This window comes from Pempheris klunzingeri, chromosome 15 (assembly GCF_042242105.1).
Source record: "Pempheris klunzingeri isolate RE-2024b chromosome 15, fPemKlu1.hap1, whole genome shotgun sequence".
Taxonomy (NCBI): Eukaryota; Metazoa; Chordata; class Actinopteri; order Acropomatiformes; family Pempheridae; genus Pempheris; species Pempheris klunzingeri.
In genome coordinates, this window is record NC_092026.1 from 7375808 (window position 1) to 7401232 (window position 25425).

The 25425-nt window shown below is 41.7% G+C and overlaps 1 protein-coding gene across 1 annotated transcript; it reads right to left on the bottom strand.

The window, feature by feature from the left end:
• Positions 1 to 391: 391 nt before the first annotated feature.
• Positions 392 to 22331, bottom strand: yeats2 (YEATS domain containing 2). Its single transcript, XM_070845596.1, has 30 exons — positions 22185 to 22331; positions 21642 to 21747; positions 21428 to 21525; positions 21153 to 21245; positions 20830 to 21063; positions 20585 to 20703; positions 18974 to 19135; positions 17124 to 17235; positions 16532 to 16576; positions 16279 to 16447; positions 15924 to 16166; positions 15315 to 15482; positions 14243 to 14334; positions 13325 to 13510; positions 12964 to 13192; positions 12514 to 12672; positions 11264 to 11391; positions 10289 to 10435; positions 9058 to 9243; positions 7559 to 7925; positions 7315 to 7449; positions 6664 to 6795; positions 6251 to 6401; positions 5848 to 5924; positions 5649 to 5728; positions 4667 to 4871; positions 3807 to 4042; positions 3591 to 3665; positions 3276 to 3349; positions 392 to 2011 (listed from the first exon to the last, which is right to left on the bottom strand). The coding sequence occupies exons 2-30, from the start codon at positions 21739 to 21741 to the stop codon at positions 1903 to 1905; spliced, it is 4311 nt and encodes a 1436-aa protein (XP_070701697.1). The 5' UTR covers positions 21742 to 21747; positions 22185 to 22331; the 3' UTR covers positions 392 to 1902.
• Between the last annotated feature and the right edge of the window lie 3094 nt (positions 22332 to 25425).

The following is a 25425-nucleotide window of genomic DNA, read 5'->3' on the forward strand; positions in this document are numbered from 1 at the left end:
AATGGGAGTAAATGGAATTTTGTTTAAAAGGAGGAGTTTAAACAGGTCATTTAAATATACTTCTTTGCTTTCTGTCTCAAAGTTAAGATAAGAAAATCAATACCGTCCTTGTCAATGGCTCTTAGGTAGAGAGTAGCTCTTGTGAAGACCATTCAAGTCAAGGTCTGATTTATTACAAAGTGTTTCAAGAAAGATGGGAACGTATTATGGGTGGCAGCAGAAATCTCCGAGACAGATACTTCTTATGGCCACATAAAACCAAAAAACCAACTGCGTAACAAGATACCACTCAAGATATAGTACATTTGTGTGAATTGGCCCTTTAGCTATGTTGCAATACCGTCCTAATTGAACAAATATGTTCAACACGAGTCATATTTACAGATTTTTTCTTTGTTTATTACAAGAATATTGATTATATTTTTGGTTTGCACTGAAACATGAAAATACAATGTTTGGGTATTGTCTACACTAATTTAGTTAAAGAGACGTCACAACCACTCACCAGGCCAAACACGTGCACTCGTCCGATCGTCCACACATTAACACTACGCAAAGCTCCATGTGAAACTGAATTACCAAACACCACATCAGCCGACAAAAACACACACGAGCACTCACTTCCCATCAAATTCATTAACTTTTCTGATGACAGTGTCCACTATTCTCACACACACACACACACACACACACACACACACACACACACACACACACACACACACACACACACACACACACACACACACACACACACACACACACACACACACACACACACACACACACACACACACACACACACACACCTGTTAGGGATTTACTGTTTGCAGTTACAGTTATTAGATAAAAAAATAAAACAGCATTTGAAAACACCATCTATTTCATATTGGTCATATACACTGTGTACATTACATGATTGATACATTATGGTTGTTAAACAGAACACTTAAAAGCACTTTCAACTGGCTATCAGAACGGGTTCTTTGTGAGGGACAGAAGATAAATATTGTGAGTGATGTCTTGAATTCATAATGACAGTATGATTTGTTCCTTAGACTGCTGCCCAGACATGGGATTTCTCAACAGATACGGTGAAAATCTCTGACATAATCTCTCCAACTTAAAAATAAGAAACATGAATCAGTTAACTCTTCTAAAGAACCTCGGAAAACAGCAGTATTGCAAAAGCCATAATTACCTCTGTCAGGTAGCGCTAAAATACATCAGAGTAGGTTCGTAATGACGGATCATTGGTTGCCATGGCAATGAGACTTTAGGAAGAATCTCTCGGTTTGCTTTGCCGAGAGCTGCCACCAGACACTGCAATGAGTGTGACCAATAGAGAATTGTAATACTCAGATGTTCATTAGTGTTTCCAACTTAAACGGAGTCTTGTTCCTGGTTTGGGAGACGTGTCAGCAGGATAAAGAATGACGGAGGGGACAGCTGTCTGATGGTATTATTTAGCCCTGTAAGTCACCCAGGCTCTCTGATGACTAGCTGCTTGTCTGGCAGGAAACACGTCATCATTAAAATAATCTAGTTATGAGGTAAGTGAGAGCACAACAGCCTCTCAAAATCAAATCCCACCAGTCCCACAGTGCCGCTTCTCTTGATAAATGAGGACTAAAATGTAACAATATGCCCGGAGTATTAGAAACGTTTGTTATTCCGCTGCTGTGAGAAGCAAGCTGAGCCCTTCTATGATCAAGTTAATGAATACAGTACGACAGCCATTACTGCGCAACCTGAGGCAACAGGACTACATCCAGGTGTGGATCTTCACACAGCAGAGCTGTCAATTCTCAGAGGACAGTTTCTCTGCCACAGCCAGCGGTCCAGACAGCCCTCGTATCTCTGCATGTGTCAGTTACCAGTCAGTGTCATTCTTGTTGTGCCTCACTTGTCCTTGGACAGGTAGCCCATGTGTGAGTTGGTGAGGAAGTCACTGGTGGGGATGCTGCTGACCGCCTGGTGGATGTTCATGGCTGTGATCTCTCTTGGAGGCCTGCAAACCCCAATGTGACAAAGAGTTTGAGCCTGGCTCAACACACAGGAAGTATATTTCAGTCTGTCTGGGACATCGCTGCTTCTATTTATAACTGTTTGCCATTAACTGCTTTATTGAAAATTCAACTCTGAATCAACATATTCTGAGGTCAGTTACATCAGTTCAGCGCGCTGCTGTCTTACATCATGCAAATGGAACAAAATACTCTGTGGCAAAGCAGAGTAGAATTCATTGATGTTTATCCAAGCATACAATGACAGGTTCTAAAAAAACAGGATAAATAAGAAAAAAGCATGCAAGTCCTTCTTTTCTGCATGCTAATGCTTAGGCAAGCAGGTCCTACAGACGGCAGATGTTGGAGATTTATTACAGAGCACAAAACACTCTGCTGTGTTAGGAAAACGCTTGTAAATTAGTTTAACTTTGAGTAGTCCCTTGGTTTATTGCTAACAGCAGAAATAAAAGCTGAATTATCACAATTAGTTATCACAGTTGTCTTTGATAAGTGATCACATTGGAGCATATGCAGCCATTGAATCTCTTTCTCTCGACAAAACTTTTAAAGCATAAGGCTAGTATTATTCTATATTTTTTCCTATTGTCAACAAATCACACAAAAAAGCTAAAACCAATAACGAGTCTGTCTCAATACTTTGACTGCCTGAACCCTAACCTCAGTCCAAAACCCATTTATGTCTACTACAGAATTAGAGCTTGCTGGCACTGTTTTTTAGCTACTCAAATAGGAGTAAACTGCAGATTTCATTGAGACCATTTTCAGTTGCAGATTAATACACAAGTACTGACAGCAGCAGGGCAGAGAATGTGGGATTGCCTCAAAATAAAACTACAGCACCCATGTTCACCATGATGATGAGTATGTTATAACTCGCTCGTGTGTTTTAATGGTTAGGGTACAACAATTGAGCTCTATGGCACAGAAGAATAAAATATACCAAACTTTGGATACACAGAAAATTCTAGTTAGTAGCAACACACAGCTGTTTTTGGTGTTTTCATGGTACCTGCTGACAAAAGAAAAATATCAAATCTCGCCAGGCTTTTCCTTATACAGACTAACATACATACAGACAGCCTGACAGCACTGAAACAACTATTGATTTTTTTGTGGACAAGGTAAGAGTAATCTGAGTAGCAAAGTGGTGGCTTGGACAAGCCCTGGAAATAATGAATGGAGTTAAAAATGGAGCACTAAGCAGGTTGCACGTTAGAGAGAAAAAACAAAAAAACAGAGGCTGACCTGTTCTGAGGGGATTTGGCGTAGGCCCCAGCCAGAGCTTCTCTCAGGATGTCACTGGCAAACTGTTCAGTAGCCTGCAGTGTATGAACACACACACACACACACACACACACACACATACACACACACACACCATTAGTCACAAAGAAACCCACTCTCTCGTACAGCACAAGGTGAAACACGTAATACGGTGTGGGTGTGCATCTCATCTATACTGTATATTCATCATTTTACTCAAGGGTATGTTGAGGAAATGATGAGCTACTGTGAACGGCCGACTTTTTTCTTTCTGTTCTGGCCTGTATAGTGACCGACCTTCAGAATCATGGCTTCGACTACTGGAGCGAAAACATTCTTCTCCACCTCGACTGGCTGGAAGGTTACCCCGATCTGTGAGAGTCAGAGGAGTCATAATATAAAAATGGAGAAAGTAGTGCAGCTTCTTCCAGTTAAAAATTCAGTTGCTAAAAGCAGCTCAAAGGTAGGATGTTATTCATTAAATGTATCAACATTTTTTGAGAGGTTGCCGACCTGCTGAGCCGTTTCACTGACAAACTGGGCGGACACACAGGGGCCCAGGAAGAACTTGGGCTCCGCGTCCGCCTCTGGCTCTTCCTCTTTGACCTTCAGTTTCTGGCAGGGAGGAGTCACAGTGATGATGTCGACTATTTCATCGTCTGCCTCCTCAGGTTCCGTCTTCAGCAGAGCTTGCATCTGCTCCAGCCGCAGCATCAGCTCCTCACAGCTACTCAGGGTCGTCGGGCACTCTGCAGACAGATTCACGTGTGCATTTAACACATCGTTTCATAAGCAGTAGCATCCCAGTGAAGCAGAAACAGCAACTGCATCTGTACTTCGCTCAGTGGCTTGATGTGTGGCTGTGTGTTAAAAGAACATGTCGACATGCCAAGATTTTACAATGAGAGATTTGCTTTTGTAAAATGTTGGCTCATTTCTGTTCGTTCAACAATCTGACAATTATAAATCAAGACATTTGTGGAAGGAGGAGAGAGGAGGAGAGCACACACAGATTATCATATTGTCTGGCTCAGGCAAGTGTGTGACTCACAGAGCTGAGCAGCCTCGTCTCTCACCCTTTAGAGACAAAAGATGGAATTAATGAGAGCTCCATGTGAATAAAACAACACAGCTAAACAAAAACAGGCTGCACACTGGCCGCCCTCACACACTACAGGATGGCAAACACATCAGTGGACCAACTGGTAACCGCAGGAGCACTACACCCACATGTGCAAGGCTGAAGGGAAAAAACTATTGATCCAGTTTGGGCTGCTGAAAGCAGGAAAAAGTAGACTGTGAAACTGCAAAAACAAGCCAAAGTAAATGGTACCTGTGTAGAAACCTTGCGCCAAAAACACACACAAACTCACCAGGCTCGTTGTCGATCTGCGTGAGGATGTCCTCGATGGACTCGTCATCATTCTTACGATGGGGTTCGAGGTCAGGTGGCGTGTAACCCCTCTGCCGGCACCACTGCACCACCTCTCTGGTCTTTGGGGGTGTGAGGGCCTGCAGGCGGGGGGAGCGGTCCAACACATCCTGGACAACCCGCTTTACTGCCACCGCTCGCTGAAGCTACAGAGACAATCCAGAATCTATTATGCAAAACTGCCTAAAAGCCCTAAAATCTACAGCTTGACATCAATTACCATCTTCTGACTGCAAAAACTTGATGTGCATAAATATGAGCAAATTCAATCACTCCAGTCCAGCACCTGCTATCTTGCAGCCTGTCCTCTTACTGTGGAAGGATGTGCTTTGAGTCTCCTGTCCCTTAAGTAAATTAGTGACCTGTAGATATAAATATCCACATCTGGGCTCATCTGAGAGCCTTTTATAGTAGTAAAGAAAGAGAACAGACAGCAAAGACATGGGCTGGTCTGTATGAGCTATTGATGAACCCATTAAGGAGAGATGAGAGGAGACAACCGGGCAGAGATGCACATCTGACCAGATAGACTGAGAGACGTGAAGTAAGCAGAAAGCTTGCTGAGTCAGGGGCCCAGCGCTGAGCAACAAGACAGTTTGCACAGGCAACAAAACTGCAAACAATGCAAATTCTCCCTGACATTACAGAAGTCCTCATCCTGGGACCTGGAGAGTAACTGCTAACAAATGGATGCTGTCACTCTGAGATATTAATGGGGTTAAATTAAACTTTCATTGACAGAAATTGCTCCGTGTGTAGAGCAATGAAATGTGTTCAGTATTATCATACTATTATAACACCTGTTCTCTTTTTGAAGCACAGCAAAGATGCAGCAAAGGTCATAGATTCTTTATATGTCCTTCAGAGTACTAATATAGCATTTAAGAATGAATGAATTTGAAGTCAAACTCCCACAACGTCACCTCTGATGCTCTGCGCTTGCCAATATTCCAGGAATAATACTGTTCTGTTGAAGAGGCACAGAATGGATGGGAGTCTTCGGCTAAACAAACAAAACAAAACAATTAAACAGTTTGGCAAAACCCATTGTATTATCTTTCACTCTGTTTTAATATATGGAGTTGTTTTTAAGCATAACAAATGGAAGGCAGGCTTACTCACTCTTATCTGGCACAATCAGAGGGAACTTCTTCACCACGGCTGTCAGCAGCTGCATCATGGTCTCTATGTGCTCAGTGCTGGGAAGGGAATCAGAAGTGTAAGGTGTACTACCAGGAAATATTCACTGAAATGGCTGCAAGGAAGAGGACCTTCATTAATATAATGGCAGCTACACTATTCTTCACAGAGTTTAGCAAATTAAAAACAGAGATGATTACCCTTTAAGTGGTAGAATAAATAAATATATGTATATAAACTCTGATGACTTACAATCAATAGAGAAAACAATCTATTTGTGCACTTGCACCTTTCCCCTTAATGGACAATAAAATATCAATCCATCTGAGGAACCAATGAATGTACTGTGAGCTAAAGTAGCATCCTGACTTGTTCTCACACTTACTTGATGAGGTCGTGTGTTGAGTTATCCGCCCCTTGCTCCTGCTTGACTGTGGTGGCTGCAGAGGCAACGTGGACAGCAGTGGGGACAGGAGCGGTCACCGGGGGTGATGGACCAGCTGTGACAGCTGTGCCAGCACCGGGCTCTGTCTTCACTGTGGCAGAAGAGGGCGAGGACAGAAAATCAAGGATGATGCAACGGATGCATTTGAGAAGAACAATATATTTTATTCCAGTAAAACTGAAAATAGAATAATTGTTCAGTAAAACAAGGCACCAAAATGTTTCCAACAGGTATCTGTACCAAAAAAAAAGCTGTAAAACATGCTATAAAACAGAACGGATGAAAAGGGACGTTGAGATCAAAAGGGGGAAAGAATGAGAGGGGAGGGTGGAGTGGGGATGGACCCCTCTCACCTTGTGCCAGAGGCAGGGCAAGGGAGGGGGACGCCTGGCTGGCAGGACAAGGGGAGGCTCCAGCTCCAGCTGCTCCAGGGGTGGTGGAAGAGGAGGAGGAAGGAGTACTGGAGACTGGGCCTTTAGACACTACTATACACAGAGGGAAACATTAAAACACACACACACACACAGGATGGATCAATGGCCCATTAGGTAAACAGGCTTAACACTAAGATGAAAAATGAGGGGGAGGAAGATGGTTTACTACAGAGAGAGGAGAATCTATAGCATGTTTGAGTGTGTGTTTCAAATGAACACTATGTAGTCATACAGTGTGTACTGGCAGAATAAATCACTTCAGAAAGACAAACAGAATAAAGCTGCTGTTAGCCACTATAACGTAAAGTAATGTAAGTAATTAGAGCCTGTGTGCTGGCAACAACTTTTTTTTGCATGTCATATGCATCTCTCCTCCGTTTCCTGTCTATCTTCACTGTCTCTGTCCTATAAAATCATAAAAAAATCAATCTTCAATATGAATAATTAATACTTTAAAGAATACACTGTTTTCCTATCAGGAAGACTTGCTTTGTTTAATTATAAAAGATACTTCATATGGGCTTATTTTGCAGCTGATTGTTGTGCTTGAAGTGTCTCAGGCATATGTACCTTTCCCAACAGGCATGATTATGGTCTGCAGCCCTCCAGACCCAGTGCCAACCCCCAGCTGCTTGAGCTGGTTGGCAGGGATGGTTAAGACTGTCTGCTGAGAGCTGGAACCTCCAGAGTGGATCTTCAGCATACCTGGACAAAACATAACACATGCCAGATGAAGAGCTCTGCTCAAATATTCTAACTCGCAACCACAGTCATACCAGGTGATAATGCAGCCTGATGCTTTTTCTCTGCATACCTGAGAGTGTAGCGCCCGTCTTCCCTCCTCCTGCTGCCACGCCGCTGACTAATGAGGCTGCTGTCACCAATGACGTGCCACTGCTTTTGGGCACACCCACCACAGTCCCTCCCCCTGCACCCTTGGACATGCTGATGACGGGCATGTTGGTAATGCCTTTGGCAACTGTTACTACAGCTCCAGTTGCTGCACTCTTTGTCGTTGTGGCAGAGCTGCCAGCACCCTTGACCAAGGTGGCCACAGCCGTCTTCGACAGGCTGCCTCCAGCAGCAGCACTGGCGCTCTTGGCTGCACTGATTACTGCTGCTTGGTTGGCTGCCACCAGGAGCGAGTGGTGCTGAGAGGCAGACTTCCCAACATCTGCAGCCTGCATAGAAGCACAGATGTGATGCACAGCTGTCAACCAGCAAATAAACAGAAACACTCTTTTTTTACTCTTGTAATGTGTATGTCACCTAAGCCAAACTACAGCAAAGACTGAAAAGAGGCTCATGGAGTATGACAGTGTTCTAACTTACTGATATTGTGCTAATGACAAACTGGGCTGCTATAGAACACGTTTTCATAGAACAATACAGGCAAATCACGAATATCAACTTACAAATGTATTTAAAGCGTCCCAATATAACAAATAACTTTACTATTTACTTCACTTATTTTTAAAATGCATCATAAGAAAAGGTACGGAAACATCATTTTATGGTCCAACACATCTGATCACTTCTCCTTTTTGATGCTTTGGTCACATTTGTTTTCCAGTGCTGTGCAATAAGATCAGGTCACTGGTTTTATGGAATTCTCAAAGACAAAAGAGTCAATTCCTCTCATGTAGAGACCCCATAATTCAATTAACAGTCCTGAAAGGGCAGCTTTTCAAAAACAGGAAAAGCAGTGCATCATCATCTCCAGAGCAGTGAGTGTCTTTCTGTTACATTCTGTATACATGTTTATTTTTGCATGTTGGAGCCTCTAGGAAGTCTTTCTGTGCGTTTCCATTTCTCAGGTTAATGAGGCCCAGCCAGTAGCCACTGAGTATGAAGTTGTAATCACCCAAACCCAGACCACTGCTGATGGACTGCTTAAGGCTCTTCACACACCATCTAAACTCTCTCTGAAAAATGCAACACTGACCTTGCAACTGCATTCACATGGGAGTGCGTCTGCTTTCCATGTATCTCTACTGCGGCATTTATACAAGTTGTGTAAAAACAGGGAAAATTCATCTACTGTGAATATTCCTTGTCTAACATCTAACCTCACCATGAAAATAATGCTCAAATCTCAAAAACCAAACCAATTAATTTTATCACTGGGAAATTTTAAATCAAATATTCTATAATAAACTTAACTAGTTAGGCTGTCTGGAGGACTTGCAAACCGAAGAAATAAAACAAATACTTCAAATCCCTTAATATAACTGTTTGGTTTGAAATTACTTTTAAAAAGGAACAGCTGTCAGGCACAATAAAACAGAAAATGATGAGGATTGTGAAACTGGCCTGTTGCTGTGCGGCTGCTGTGGTGCTGACGGAGCTGGGGGTGGAGCTCGCGGCAGTGATGACTCCGCCTGTCATCCTCAATGTGGTCGTGCCCGGTTTGGACAAGTGTCCTGCTGCCGCCGCTGTTACTGTCTTAACAGAGCCGTCAGACAACTTCACCTGTGCACTCTGGGAGCTGCCCACCACCTGTCAATCATAAAAAACAAAAAGCTGAATTTAAGATCTGAAACTGAGAGCAACCATTCACTTTCAATCCACAACAACAGTCTATATGAACAGACTCGAACTGGGAAGGAAGCAAGTGAGGTGACAGGAAATTAATTAGTGTGGTAAATCAATACTAAATGCAAACTGAATTTTCTTCCTAGACTTTAACAAACTCACATAGTTCAATCTTTTCCGATGGTAATTGAAATACCAATTGTCTAACCAGCCACAGAATATTTTCAGGAATGTCAAATGGTGACATTGCTATGTGAAGTATGGCAGTTTAAACAGCATGAGAGAAACTGTCCACCTCCAGTCCAGCAGTATATGAATGAACACCAGCTGACACCTTCACTGTAACAGCCACTCACGTACATTAGGTGAAACCAGAAGAAAGCCAACTACACTCACATGTAGCACTTAAACAAAATATTGACCATTTCACTCTGACGCAGCAAACCAGGGAAAACCACCGTCTGCTATATCCTAAACTACTGAACTCCATAAGTCTATGGATCAGCAATAATGTTAGAACAAATGTTGTTAGACATGTAAATGTGGACACTGATCTTGTAAGATCATTTAGTTTCACTCAATTCACAATGCTGCTTGCTATGAATAAGCATCTGAAATTGGCTTTGTTCTCCAGAAAGAATTGAGATTTGATAATCACAGCATTAAATGTATCCACAGCAACAACAAGAGCAATTAAGTGAGGAGATCAAAATGCCATAATTATTATTAATAACAATAAGACTCATGTTTTAAATACAAATGGTTTAGTAATGAAATATTGTTATCAAGAAATGCTATGTTATAAGGCTCCCTACGATCATTGCAAAGTACTATTGTAGCCACAAATAAATTGTTTTCTATTAACATCTCATTCCCTAACTGGAAGTATAGTGAGGACACATATGCTCAAAGTTCAGAGGACAGTAGTAACTAGAGCAGCTTCCATTCGTATCAGACATTGTAGAGGATACAGTAAAGTTCTGCTCTCAGTCTTGCTACCCATACTGACCTGAGCCAGGATGGCCGCCTTCTGTCCAGCTGTCACCCGAATGGCCTGCTGGGTTATGGTTGCTGGAGATGATGCTGCATGACCTGCCGAACTGGAACCTCCCTGCTTCCCTGAACCCTGTGCTGGCTGGCCAACCAGGAACGTACCCTGGGTAAAACAAACAAGCAGGGTTAGGGACGGGGTAGAGATCTGACCACACGTTATTTTGACAAAATTAAATTGTCATGGTCACGCTAGGTAAACCCCACACCAATAACACGTGGAAAAAAAGGGAGCAGACCCTTTTTAAACCCAATCTTGAAAAGGTAACAGTAACACGCTGGGCAAGGCATGATGATTCTAAGCATGTAACATGTGTTTCATCGTTTATATATCCTAAAAGTCAGTTAGCCTGCTTTGAAATCAGTTCATCATCCTTATAGTTCTTAACTCTGTCACACTCAGAGAACACTGTTAACCTTGAGGATTGATAATTATTGAGAAATACAGCCCAGATCCTTACTTTAAATGTAGGTGGAAACCTCTGCAGACATCTTCATTGTATGCTGTTAGCTAAATGCACAGACAGCAGCGTTCTAAAGCTGACTGCAGGATCAATGCTGCTATAATGAATGTGTCTAATTAAGAACACACCAGGCTCATCCTCTCTACTAAAATACAAAAATCTGAGAGTCACTAAGGCAAAGTAACCCCATTTGCTGACTGTGCATGCAAGTCCTGTCATGGTACAGGGGAAAAAAAACCTAAAATCACTTTTTTTTGTAACTGCGGTGATGAGAATTAAATAGATAATGTCTTTGATGGAACACTTGAAACACTGCTGGAAATATACCAGCAAATAAATACTAATGCTCTCATACACAAAAATGAGAATCCAAGATGACACAATTAAGATTAAAGAGAAGATCAAAGAGAAATTGTACACTAGCCATGTCTCTAAGGTGCATACAATAGCGTAACTGTGTTTCTACCTACCTGTGGGGTCTGTTTAAGGATATAAGATGTGTAGGAGAGGTTGGAAGGCAGACTGCTGGAAGAGGAAGAGGAGGAGGAGGTCTGAGAGCCCCCGGCGCCTGCCGACGTGCTGCTCTGGGACTGCTGACCTAAATTACAGACAGTCATGTACACATCAGTCTAAAATCTCATATACAACTCTGTTATTATTTATCCAAAATTACAAATCAGCTCCTAATAATTAATGTGAGTAATTTCAAAAAAGGCATATTTCTCTTACATGAATGATCCTGAAGCAGAGATATACAGAATAATATTTGTTTACTGGTGTGAAATTTGTGTTTCATATAAATTATGAGATGCTGCTAAATCTGTTTAATCTCATTGCAATTTGAGAGGACGTGCTGTGCGAGGGATAATACCTCACTGTACACATTAAATAAACTGCAAAAAGAAATAGATGACTATGACTGACTCACTGTCCAGAAGGTAGTCTAGCAGCCAAAATGTGTAAGTCACTTCAGAAGTGGGTATCTTACTTTTCAAAACATATTGAGCTGGGAGCAACAATATGTTTAATGCAGCTGTCTACAGCTTGAGGCAGGGGGGAAAATATAAGGGCGAAAGTCATTACCTGAGGCACTAACCCCAGATTGAGTCACATATTAGTTTCAGTTAGTCCCAAACCATTCCCAAAGCTAGAAATGTAAAATGTCCACATAAGAGACATACAAGAAAAACAAAATTATATTCATGAAATCATGTAATCCATGCTATTACATGTCTGCTAAGAATAATGAACAATGAAGAGTAATGTGTTAACTTTATCCAAGCCCAAATTGTAGACAATTCCTTTGTTATTTCCTGGAAGCACTTTTGAAGTAGAGGTTGTATGTTATTTGAGGATTACCAGGTTGTTTGCGGCCCTAATGGTGTTATGCTTGTGAGTTTTTGTCCATCTGTCTACAGTGTGTCTGCTAGAGTACATGCTGCCCTTAAAGTGACCAGGAAACACAACTTAACCCAAAGAAGCGATCAGCTGGCTCATGTTGTGCTTTTTGCTGCCACAAAAATGCAATGTCTCAGAGTGTCAGGTGGCAAATCCAATAAGAGACTCTTAGAACTGCAGACTACAATGGAAGAGATTTTCCATGAACCTAAAATCCAGAAATTCCAAAAGTTTAACAGGAGTGTGTTGAGTATGTGAGTGGCATGGATAAATGGCTATGTCTGTATTTAAAAATATTAATATAAGGTGTAGCATGTCTCACTTGCACTGGAGGCTCTGAGGATGGCTCCCTGTGGGATGAGAAGCAGCTTGCCCTTCCCTGAGGGGTTCTTACTGTTGGTTGTCAGGTAGAGCTTGGTGCCTGGCGGCAAATTGGCCAGATTTGCCAGGTTGTTGGCTGGCAGCTGAAGAGTAGCCATCACTAAGGACATACACATACAAAAAATGATCGACCCACCCCTGAAATTGTACTGAAAATTTTGGAAAATCTCAATATATAACATTAATACATTTTCTTTAGCAAAACCTGATTATGTATAAAGTTACACTCTGGTCCCGGTATAGGCTTATGTATAAGACAGGCTCATGTATACTAAAATCTTTAAAAAATGGATATGCTAAAATATGCATGTCCTGTTATATTTGTTGTGGAATTTAAAATTGTTATTATGATAATTGTTCTTGCAGCACTGTCTTGTGTGTGAACTCTGACCTCCACTCTTGCCACCTGAACCTCCAGCCGCTTTGGCAACAGCCTGCTGACCAGAGATGCCACTGGCTCCACTGACGATGGCTTTAGCAACTCCCTGAGCCAAAACCTGCTTCCCACCCATCACCTTGGAGACAGATGGGTTGCCCTTAGCAACCAGAATCTGTCCACTGCTGATAGCCACTTGTTTGACTGCAGACTGAAGCGTTGAGCTGACAGGAATGCCTAACATCTAGAAATGAGAGACATGCCATTTGTGAATGACCGTATCCTTTGACAACACATATTCGTGTTTCTAATAAGATGTACATGATTGATGAGCTTCTATGTAAAGGTTGTGTGGGCATGTGTGTGACAGACTGACCTTGCTAGTTGTGGCCCCTGTGGCACCTCCTGCCTGTTTCTGGGCTGACATGGAGATCATGTGACCTCCTTTTACTGCGACAAACTGGTGTGCTGCTGTAGCAGCAGGTTGCTGCTGGCTGGTTACTGTGGAAACCATCTGCTGTTGCTGTGTTGAAACTTCCCCTGGCTCCTGCTTGATGATAACCTGTACATGGAGAGAAGGATTGTAACAGGGAGGCCACACTGCCCGACTCCATGACAGGTTGTATTCAATGCAACGGTTGTAATTGGCATAAATTTGATTGTAATTAAGAACACAAAATTCAGTGATTGACACAATACATTTTGGCTGTAACATTAAGTTTCTCTTGTTTTTTCGACAGGCTACAGATAGCAGAGCAGTGAGGAGATCTGTTGCTTAAAGCAGATTTTTTGAAAAATCAGCATCATCATTTATTCATCAAGGAGATGTTTTTATATTCTCCATATGTCCCCGTCTGCCCTGGCCTTCAATAGTACAGCAGATGCAGCCTACAACAGAGGCAACTGTAGAGCCAATACTCCGAGCCAATCAGGGTACCACTGTGATAAAACAGAAATTTTAAGTGAAAATCGTATTTTATTCTGTGTGGATGATGAGCATGTGGGAGTGGGTGGATTTTACAGCAGGGTATTGACACTGAGTGAAACAGATCCATGCAATTCTCTCTTCAAAGCACCCCCCCCCCCCCATCTTCAGAGTGATGTCCCATTTAAATAGCTTGCCAAGGCACTCACATCTGCTGAAGATAGCACCCGGGCCTACTATTAATACCGCACTGCTTTGTTAAAGATACAGATACTACAAGGAAAGACTATTTTCGCAATGGTGGGCACAGATCAGTGAAAAGAAATTATTTAGTTAAAGGGTGACACCATTAAGACTCTATCAACTCACCTTCACCCCCGAGGAGAGGAAGGTGCCAGTGTGAACTTTGGGGGCTGGAGAGCGAGTGCCTTGAGCAGCAGACTGTTTGGCCGAGGGGCTTCCTGTGGAGTGATTTACACAAACACACATACAATAAGTCATAAAGGAGATGACTGTGCCGGTGATGGCTCACAGCACTTCCTGCCATCCTTTCCACGCACATCAAGGCCGCTGTGGTGGAAGGCGACAGTTTCATGCCAGTGTTACTCAGTGTGGGCGTTGAAGCCGAGCTTTGCCTGTTGCATTTACTGCCATAGCCGAGCATTGCTTAAGTTTTGTTCCTTACCTACTGCACTTAAAAGTTTGCTTTATACTAGAATTGGTGAATCAGCCACAACATCCACGTCAACCTCATCCAGCTTGATAAAACGTCACTTAATAGCACTCCAGCCCTGCTGCCAGATCTGGTTGAGATGTGCATTTGTGGAGGAAGTGTAGGGGTGGCTCAGAGAGAGTGAGAAACCAAAGGGAAAGAGCTCCTAAGTGAATATGAATGTGAATATGAACTGACGCTGCTGGTGTGAGGAAGTAAATACAACAGCCTTGATGACAAAGGATGACTCTGCGCCATGATGGGATCTTTCCAGATAATTGCACACCTTGTTTGTGGAGAAACACAAGCACAAATGCATACGAAACTTGATGTGAGCATGGGGTCTCATCCTCCTACTCTGGCTATTAAACTCAGCTCAGTCACCATAGTAACCTTTCATCCAGCAACCATCCTGCTGGCTCACCACACGTCACACATTATGAGTGCAAAACAGGGACAAATGAGACATAGAAAACAACAGAAAGGAGGGAGTAAAAAGAGTTAGATAAGAAAGAAGTGGTGGAAAGAAGAAGGAGGACAAGCAAGCAAAAAGTACCAACATAGAGAGAGAGTCTACAGGGTATTGTTCATCATCTGTTCTTCTGTGAACACATTCCTCACATCCATTTTTATATTCTATGTGGGCGGCTCAGACACTGCTTCGCGATTTCGCTGCAGGTACACTTCCGATTTCAAGTGGTACTTTGACACTGGGTGGGAAATATGTACCTGTGGAGGCGGCAGATGAGGAGGTCATGCCGATCACCTGGCCTGGTTTGTCGACAATGATATAAGGGTTGTTGAGCACCGATGAAGAGCTCTGTTTGCTATGGACAGGGGTAGAGGACGTGGGTGTGCGAGGGAGTGGGGAGTGGCTCGGGGTGGAGATGGGAGACCCTGTGGAGGAGAAAGTGCACAGGCTATTAGATGAATAATTGTCCTTGGGGATGTTAATAACAAATTAACTTGGAAAAGTACATAAATGCTTTGTGGTTGGTTTGGGAGGGACACTCCTCAGTTCTCAGCTCTACAACATGTGTCTTTAAACTTAATTAAAGGCATGCATTTTTAGGGATTCTGCTATTCTGTATTATTTCTGTATCACTATATCACACAAGCTATCATACTTTCATGTCATGAGTGGTCTTGCTACTGTCTGAGCAGTACAGCATACCCTAACAATGACTGCATTTTAAATATAATAGTGTGTATTGAATGGTATACTAATAACCGCTAAAATCTGATATTTTAGTGACAGGATTCAATTACACAAAATGTATGAAGGTTGCTGCATGCAAAGACTAAACTGTGAAAAGGCCACCAGGTGGAGACATTTACCTGAAACAATTTTACAGCTCATGGTGATTGGTTGGAATGACTTCCCAGGAGACTCAGCAGGGCTGGGTGGCTGTCCTTGTGGGACAATCTTGCAGCTTGCGGTGATGGGCTGGAAGGCCGAGTTGCCATGAGAACCCAGAGTTACCCTGTCACTGACTTTGGGTCGGGTGGGTGTGCGTTCACCAGCGGTGAGGCCAGAGCTATGGCCACCTCCAGACCTCCCCGACTCGGCTTTGATGAAAGCTAGAGGGAAATGGGAGAGAAGTTTACTCATGCTCCCTTTCAACCTCATCTGGAGTTACAATACATCTCCTGCTTTCATGCATGTTTAAAATAAATGTTTTTGTGTGTATACCTTTGTCTGCACTGGGCTCGTGTGAGATGGGAGAACTGGGGCGTCCATAACTTTGGGCCACAGAGGTGGCTAACATGGGGCTGGCTGCTCTGTGAGTCACCTTGGAGGAGGAGGGCTGAGGGATGTAGTCCTCCCCAAGAGAGTTCCTATGGAGCTCCACATCAACCACCTGGAACAAATATAGCTCATTGTCAGAGGAAAGCTCTGACAAAAAAAGCCACTGCAGGAAACAGAGCGAACATTTATAACTTACAGTTTCTGCCCCAAGTGTCTGCAGCCCAGTGTATGTTCTGTCCAGCTGTAGGAAAAGAAAAGAGAGGTCAAAATAAAGACTTCTATGGAGTCTAGCTAATAAAGTAGAGGTGCTGAACTGGATAATTTAGTTGTAATTACTATGTATAGGTGTTAAGTCCAATAAATTATAGATGTTTGCTCACCATAATGACCAATCAAATTACTTTTCTCAAGAGGTTTTATGATCTGGTTGTAATTAACAGTATGCCTACAGCAATGTTGACACTAACTGTCTCTACCATGGATATTTACTTTTGCTTTAATTTTGCAATTTTATTTTCTTTCTTTTATAAGACATTATATATCATGTGTCTGCCTAAGTTCTATTTTTTTCTGAAATGTTTATTGTTTAAATGTAAGGGAATGTGTTCACACCAAATAAGTAGATCAAAGTAGGCAATAAATGATTATTATCATTTTATCAATTTGCCATTTACCAGTGGTAGTACAGGATATATGAGGCTCAGTTAAAACTGCATGTGGAAAAATGGTGTGTCTTAATCTGAAGAGGTGAGCTGAGTGATGACGTGGTCTACGTAATGTGGCCTGACCTTTAGCTGGTGGATGATGTCAATACGTTTGTTGCGAGGGTCTTTGAAGTGGATCTGGATCCTCACAGGAAACTCACCCCAACCACGACGTGTTAAATGAAAGGGAGGCTCACTGAGAACAGACACATTAAAAAAAAAGCCTTGAGCAGAGTTTAACAAGTTGAAACTTATCACTACTTGCAATGTGCCGGTCTGGAACATCTTGAAATCTGCCAATTTAAACTAATGTGAATAGAGGAGATCGTGTATTGTCTCCATGGCAACAATTCTCTATACTGCAGATCTAACTGTTGGGTTTTCGGGCGTCTTTTGTAGCTAGAAATTATTTGTAGCTTCCTAAAATATAAATGAGGACAGTGATAGTGAGTAACTTGCTAGAGTTGCATTTCTAGTATTGATATATACAAAAACCAAGAGGGTTGAGTATTTGGAGCTGGCCCCCGCCCAAAACGCTATTTTGACCAGCTGACAATTTGGAGGATGAATGACGATGAGTTTGTTAAAAAAAAAAAAGACACTCCCTCCCTGTTTTCTGACTCAGAATGAGTTAATAATCTCTTAAAATCAATGACTTGAAGGCCTCCCATCTCCTCCTTTGAAGCTTGAGGTTTTCATCCCCACACAACAAAAAACTGATCTTCCTGCCTGCATTTACAAGACTGTGCGTATGTGCATGCATATTATAAGCCTATTCAAGTATGACTGATGCAATTTTAGTTCATCTGACTTTCATTCATCCCTTCATCTACATTAAAGCTGTGTCAAGAGTCAGCAGAGAGCGCTGGGCCTGCGTGGGTTCACTGGAAATGAAGACTTGAGTCAGTCGGAGGGTGCTTAGGAGCTGCTGCTACAACAACGTGACCGCCTTGTCAGCTGAAACAGCCAGGAGGCTACAGCTCAAGATAAGGATTGCTGACTGGTGAAAGAAATCATTTATTCAGAGGCCACGGGCAAACTTAAATCCTTCATCACTTTTGGAGGATAAAAACTAAAAATGACACAACTTAAAACACAGAACTTAAAACTTCTGCTCCTTCAAAATGATTCCTAAATCATCCGGGTGACACCAATCAACACACTTCAGTTCTTTGGGCTGAAGCAAACACTTGCATGGTTTTCTGAGTGACTACATCATGTGTGTGATTTAGGTGTGCCCACTATTAGTCATGTTGATGTTGACTTCTTGTCTGACTCATTGTGCTAAATGGCGTCAGAGACTACACTGACTGATGTGTGTGTGCAGTTATATAATGTACTTTCTTAGTTTGATAAATACTAGGCACAGGTAAGATTTACCTGGAATATCACCTCAGAGAGACAAAAATTGTTTTATACTTTCAGCGATGATTGATGGGGCCTTGGCTGGATGATCTGCATCATCAAATGTCCATAGGGGGGCACTGTTTATTCAAAGATTTTCATAACCATCTGTTACTGCTGAGTCTGCGTGAATGTGATTATAGGCAGACTGCTTTGTACTTGGAGGCTGATCTGAAAGTTGTCCCAAATGAAACGTCAGCTGATGATGAAGACAATCTCTTGTGCATCCAGGTGTTATTATCCAAAATTGTTTCCTGACTCCTTTCAGTTTGGTAAGTGGTGTGTGGAAAGAGGTGGGGCAAACCACTGGAATAACATCATAAGGTTAGAAGTAAACATTGTGTCTATGGGCCACACAACACTGTGTGAGTTGTTGTTTTGGTAACAGGTTTGTCCCAGTCTCTATGACCTGAGGTAACCACATAATACACCACCCATGTGCTAATTTTTATAACAAGAGGTGGGCCTCACCTAGCGTTCACACATACTTTATCTGTCTGAGTAGTGTTGAAAATGAGCCTAGAACAAACCTGACTTCCACTAGGTCATTGGGTTTGTAGCTGGGATGCAAGAAGAACCAGACTTTTTTCACAAAGTGGTCGATGCTCGGTTCCCTCCTGGAGCCTCTGACGTACACCATCCACTTATGAGTAGACTGGTCATTTTCTTCCCGTTTATCTGGGGGAATGTACCTGAGGGTGAGAGACGCAGAGGGAAAACAAACAGAAGGAAATAAGAATCAGGGCCATAAGACTTGAGGGATAAAGACAAAGAGAATCTGAATACTACAAAAGTAGCAAAACAAAGACATGTGCCATAGCAGCAGGGAAGGTAAGAGTGTAAAGGAGCTGGTACTTTTCTTTGTATTTCACTTAAACATACTTGAAGGGAAAGGGAATGATTAAGGGAAGACAGGCTGCATGACTGTCAATTAAAAATTAAATTTAAACTGGATAGATCATTAGAAATAATTCATGCAACAGTAATGCAAACATATTACATTACATATTACAAAATCCTGTCAGAGAATGAAATAGACTAAATGATACATTAGTTGACAGTCAAGGTCAGTTTAATACCATTTATCTTTTATTCACCGTCTATGACTGTTGTGTCTGGTTTATATCTTGTTATTATGTACAACTACACACTATAGCCCATGGGAAATGACTATCCCGTTCAGCCCTCTGTAGTGTAGTGTGCACGAGATACATGGGCCTTGTCAATCAGGCTTCCTAGAATTAACATGAGCTTCGTATTACAAGGAACCAAGTGGTCTTGGGAACTGTCAGCTATCCGGATCAACTAAGACCTGGGGGAAAATAAGACATTTTGAAACCACATCAAGACTGGGCTTGTAGCAAAAACGTATTATGGCTCCACTCTTCAGTGCACATGCAAAAACCAGGCAAACTCAACTTAGAGGCTGGTTTAAAAACACCGAGACACACATGTGGCAAACTGTTGAGTGACATACTTGTTTTGGAGGGGCAGCAACTTAAATCCAAACAACAACCCCTCTCATGCACAGTTCATTTAATGTTTTGCATGAAAACTTTCTCATTTATTTAACACATTTATCAGTCAGTTTTCCCTTGTGTTTGGTCAACTTCACCCAAAAAAAAAAAAATCTACGGTAATTATGTCCCCAAAGCTGAAGCCAATTTATGTATTATAACTCATTCATAGATTTCAACTATATCTGGCTACTCCGTACTTCAAGTGATACTAGTATCTATGACTAACAACACCTCATTGTTTTCAGCATCTTAAGGTAAATTTGGAGGATGAACAGATTCACTAAACACAATGTCTAATGTTTTCAGATAGATTGTTGAAATTAATATTTCAACATATTTTTTCTTTATATGTTGTGATTGCATGGTGGTCATTTTCAAACAGTTTGGTTAGTGGCCCATTCAAATTAAGGAATGTTAGTTTGTGATCTGAAACCTTCTCAAGAGTTTATATAAAAGAAAAATAAAAGGTTAAGAAAAAGGGCAAAGAGTAGATAAATGTGATGTTTTTCTTCCGTCATACAATCAGCCTAATGACTTCTAAGAAGTTCCTAACCTCTAAATCTTAAATACCTGCTCTACAACATCGTAAATCAGAAAGATGACTGAATGAGTTAAACGTACTTGGACACATTCCCCACTACGATTGTCTTCTTTGCATAGAGTCTAGAGGCCTCGATTCCGGTGGTGTGGTAGGTGACCCTCTGCTCTGCTCCAGTAGACAATGACACACCAAATGTGTCCTGTGACAAATAATAGAGAACATAGCAGATTTGATGAAAGATGAAAAGAAGCAGGATTTATGCCCATATCCGCTTTGCATTCACTAAATAATCAATGACCCTGTCATCTTTGTCTGTTGAACTCACCTTCCCTGTATTGCGTCCAGGTCTGTGCTCCTGCCTGCTGCTGTCCTCTCTCCATGCTCCCTCTCCATCCCTCTCAGCTCCCTCTCCTTGCTGTGAGAGGGACTCGGACTCTGAGTGGGCCAGAGAAGGAGTCTCAGATCCCTGGTTGAGAGGTGAAGAGGAACGGGATGGGGACTCCAAGAACCGCCGGATGGCGGGATGGTTCAGCACGGCAGGGTCACTCTTAGCAGCATGCTGGGACATAGAGGAAATGGTGGTTGCTGCTAATGTCCAATACCTCTGCCTTAGAGCAGCTGTCTGGGTATGAATATATGGTATTTTACCTCTGGGTGCTTTGTCATTCCAGCACTGGCATAATAATTAGCCACTATGCACGCCCTTAGCTTGTCCATCATCCTCCTGGCTTCATTGAGTCGCTGCAAAACAATGGAAAAACAATAAATCAAAATTCTCCGATTTATGGTGAAAACTCACACAAAAAAATCTCCAAGTCACTTTCTGTATCAGTTCAGTCTTTTTCTGCATTAGCGGTACAAAACAAGTGAAATACAGAACAATGAAAAGAAGAAAAGACACTTTTCCAGTATCCTCCTGATACCTGGCTTATCACATCTATTTCATGCTCTTTGTTCTTCATCTCCAAAGAAAACTGCTCTCTGATGATGGTTTCAATCTTCTGCACAGCTGCTTCTCGGGCTGATAAAGCAAGATGAACATATTAAAGACATGGGCTCACCTCAGTACAATTACTTGTTGGCTGTCACAACATGTAAAGCAGGTGTAATGTCTCAGGGCTGAGACCATGAACTCACCGCTGTGTTCAGCCGCTTTATTTCTCTTACTGTTTTGGACCAGCGAAATGTCTTCATAATCGGGATCGTTGCCTTCTATCTTCCTTTTAATTCCTGACATGGTTACCTGTTAAGAGTAATAAATTAGGAGAAATGCAAATCAAAACAGCTAAAGTTAGCTGGTCTCATCCATGCCCCCGTGGCCAGTTGGGATGGTGTTTAGCATCGCATTAGCCGGCTAGCATACAAGCAGCCAGACACGGCTAACTTTAGCATTGACTAGCTAGTGCTAATTTAGCACTCCGTCTCCACCTACTAGTGTCTCAAAGTGTTGGCCCACTATTTGAGAAACCCACCGCTTTCAATTGAGCTCATTAAAACAAAAACATGAAAGGTTACGCTACCGGGCTGGCTCTCACACCCTCTGTGGGAAAGAAATCCGTGCTTGTCGTTCGCGCAGCCGGCAGCACTGTAACGTTAGCAACCGCTATCCTTGTTTGCTAATTTGGCTAACGTTAGCACACATGTAGACACCGAGTCAATCTGTTTGAAATGCAAACTTACTGGGGTGCCCTGAGCTGCGAAGCAACGTTTCTGTGTGAGACGTGGGTTTTAATTCAGAGAGAGCATATCCTTTGCGTTACGCTATATTAATTTTACACACTCGTGTTTAGTAAATGGCTAAATCTCGAGGTGGACAAGTAAGCTAAATAGTGGATAGTTAGCCCTTCACATCAGCAAAACAGCCACCAGGGGCCACTATTCTACAGAATAGGTGATGTTACTCAGGAGCTCTTTTCCAGTTTTGTTCACTGGAAAAATTATGTGTGGTCAGATTATCAAAAAACATGTCCTAACACAGCATGTGGTGTTTACTGCCCAGACAATGATAATTAGATACGTCAATTCATTCAACCTGCATGGTCTGATGATGCAAATCAATCAGAGTCAGCTTTGTTGGCCACTGACAATGATGTGTACACACATAACGTGTGTGTGTGTGTGTGTGTGTGTTTGTCTTATATGTCTATGTGTATGTGTACAGGAATTTGACTCTTCACTGTTGCTCTAAATGTACGTAGACATATGGTAAAAGAAAAATAGGGACAACAAAGCTGAACAAAGGTAAACATAGACATTCAACTACTTCGTACCAACATAAATACTGTATATATAAAAATTAAGTATATAAAAAAACAACCATGAAAAATGTAAACAAAGGTGGAACTATAGGTGAATATGACAGTATATGATGATCCACCTTAGGTCCTGGGAGATTGTGGATGCCAGAAACCTGAAGGTCTGCACAGCAGACACAGATGTCCTCCTGAAGTCCACTATCATCTCCACAGTTTTTTTTAGATTTTTTTAGATTTTTCAGCTCTGGGTTGTTGTGACCACACCAGAGGGCCAGCTGTGCACTACTCACTGTGCTGGATGAGGGCGATGACCGTTGTGTTGTCTGCAAACTTCAGGGGTCTAACAGACAGATCTGCTTCGGTGCAGTTGTTGACGTAGACGGAAACGAACAGTGGGGAGAACACACATCCCTGGGGGACACCAGTGCTGATTTTCCAGGTCCTGGGTGTGATTTTCCCAAGCCTCACCTGCTGCCTCCTGTCTGTCAGGATGATTGTTATCTGGAAGTTGACACAGTGAGCTGATACTACAATGCATAAGAATTCTTCAGGTATTTTATTCCTCTGTTATCATTTCACAAGTAGTATTTTTCTTAATGACTGATTCTATGGAACTGTGACAGCTATGGCACTAGATGTAAAAGTATTACTATAATTCATCTCACATGTTTAAGCTTGACAGCACTGTCACTGTCAGATGGTCAGGAAAGGGATCAGTTCCACATGTCATACCATCGTCTAGCTTCCTTATACAAAGCTTCACACCTCTATACTATTCCAAAGTAGGCCAGCTTGATAAGTCTTGTTAAATCTATCCTTTTTATTAAGGACAGACCAACAAAGTGTACCGCAGTACCATAGTGTTGGCATCCTTATTAGTTTATGTCTGCTTGTGGGTGTGAGGTGACAGTAAGGTGCCTGTGCCAAATGTCTTATAAGCAAGATTAACTCATGCACTGATGTAAAGTTTGATAAACATTGATTTTCTGTCCATGAGAGCGTACTTGATGAACTCTAAATTCTTTCTACATTGTTTAGTGTCAGTGCAGAGATGTTGTACCCATAAGAATCTGAAGAATGAGAGGAATGTCTGCGGTTTTGATGAAACCAAGCCATAATATGGAGCAAATAAATCACAACATAAGACGACAACAGAAAACAGCCTTATGAATGTTTACTGCTGCACAAGTTGCTCAATCCAGACTTGAAGTAGTGTGGCTGGTTTTATATCCTGTTTACTTGTTCAACACAATAGCTCAATAAAACATAACCATCATGACTGATTGATCCCTTAATAAAATAAAAGAATTGACAGCCAAATGGAGCAGATTGCATAAAGTATAATAAGACCTCATATTATATTTCTTGTTGCTAGTTAATACTTAGTGTTAATAGCTAATAGCTAAAAATCTGCGGTGTCTGTATTAAAATCTGTGGTGACAACAGCAGTATAATCACTTCTGCTTTTATGTGGAGATTTTTGTGTGAGGACCAATGTGTCACTACTAGTGTAAATGAGAATATGCAGTAATGGCAGGGTCAGCTCCATCTATCACAGCACAACAGCTGCTTTTCATCTCGATACTGTGATGTCTTTCATATCCAATCAAAATTGAAAGCTTGGGTTAAAAAAAAAAAAAAAACATAAATCAAGAAATTTAATAATGTTTAATAACCAAAGCTGTAATGAAGATGATCCACGCCGACGTCTTTACATCTTTAATTGACCATGCTATACTTGTGTCATAATAATTAAAAGTGAGATTCACTACAAATTTTGACAACTTTCCTCTAAACTCTGTAAATACCTATAAACATCTTTTGGATTATCTATTTTCAACCCATTTTACTGATGAGATGGGACACAAGTGTTGGTACACAAAGAAAAACTTTATTGATGTTTCTCTTACACAAGTCAACCGTTACATGTCAACATACTACAGTTTACAAAAATCCAAAGCTTTCTTGCACTTAGACGAAGAGCATCTGAGGAGAAAGTGGTGTTAAAATATCACATCATACATACAGTAATAAAAGTTTATATCAAAATATTACGATTTAACGCCCCACTTGTTATTCTCCCATTAAGGCACATAGGGCAGCATTTCCACAATTAACAGGTTAAAGCCCCCATTTTGCATGCAAGCACAATTTACCCACTGATATTTTTTCATCAAAGTCACTTTTGGGATTGAATCAAATCCACTTTGGCTTATCTGTTTTCATATTAAAACCCATCAATCACCTTTTAACGTTCAGCTCTTCGGAGTGTAATTTAAGGCTGCCAGTATGTCATTGGTACAGTCTAGGAACTCACTACAACAAGCACACACACACACACACACACACGGAAAAAATCAACTAACAAAAACAATGAATAATCTTATCAAAGTAAACAATGTATGAAGCCTCTATATAGCTTATTATAAAAATCAATTAATCAACATAAAAAGAAAATATTTTAAGTAAATACTCAGTGAAATCACAGACGCACACACACTCAAATTCTCTCTCTCTCTCTCTCTCGCACTGTTTATCTTACTCCCGCTCTTTTGCGTTTCCATTTTCTTGCCCCTAAGCCTCCTCTTGTTGGCCTCCTGAGTTACCCTCAGTATGCTGCGCTTAAGGAAAGTGGGTTGGCCTGAGGATGTTTTCTTTTCAGCTCT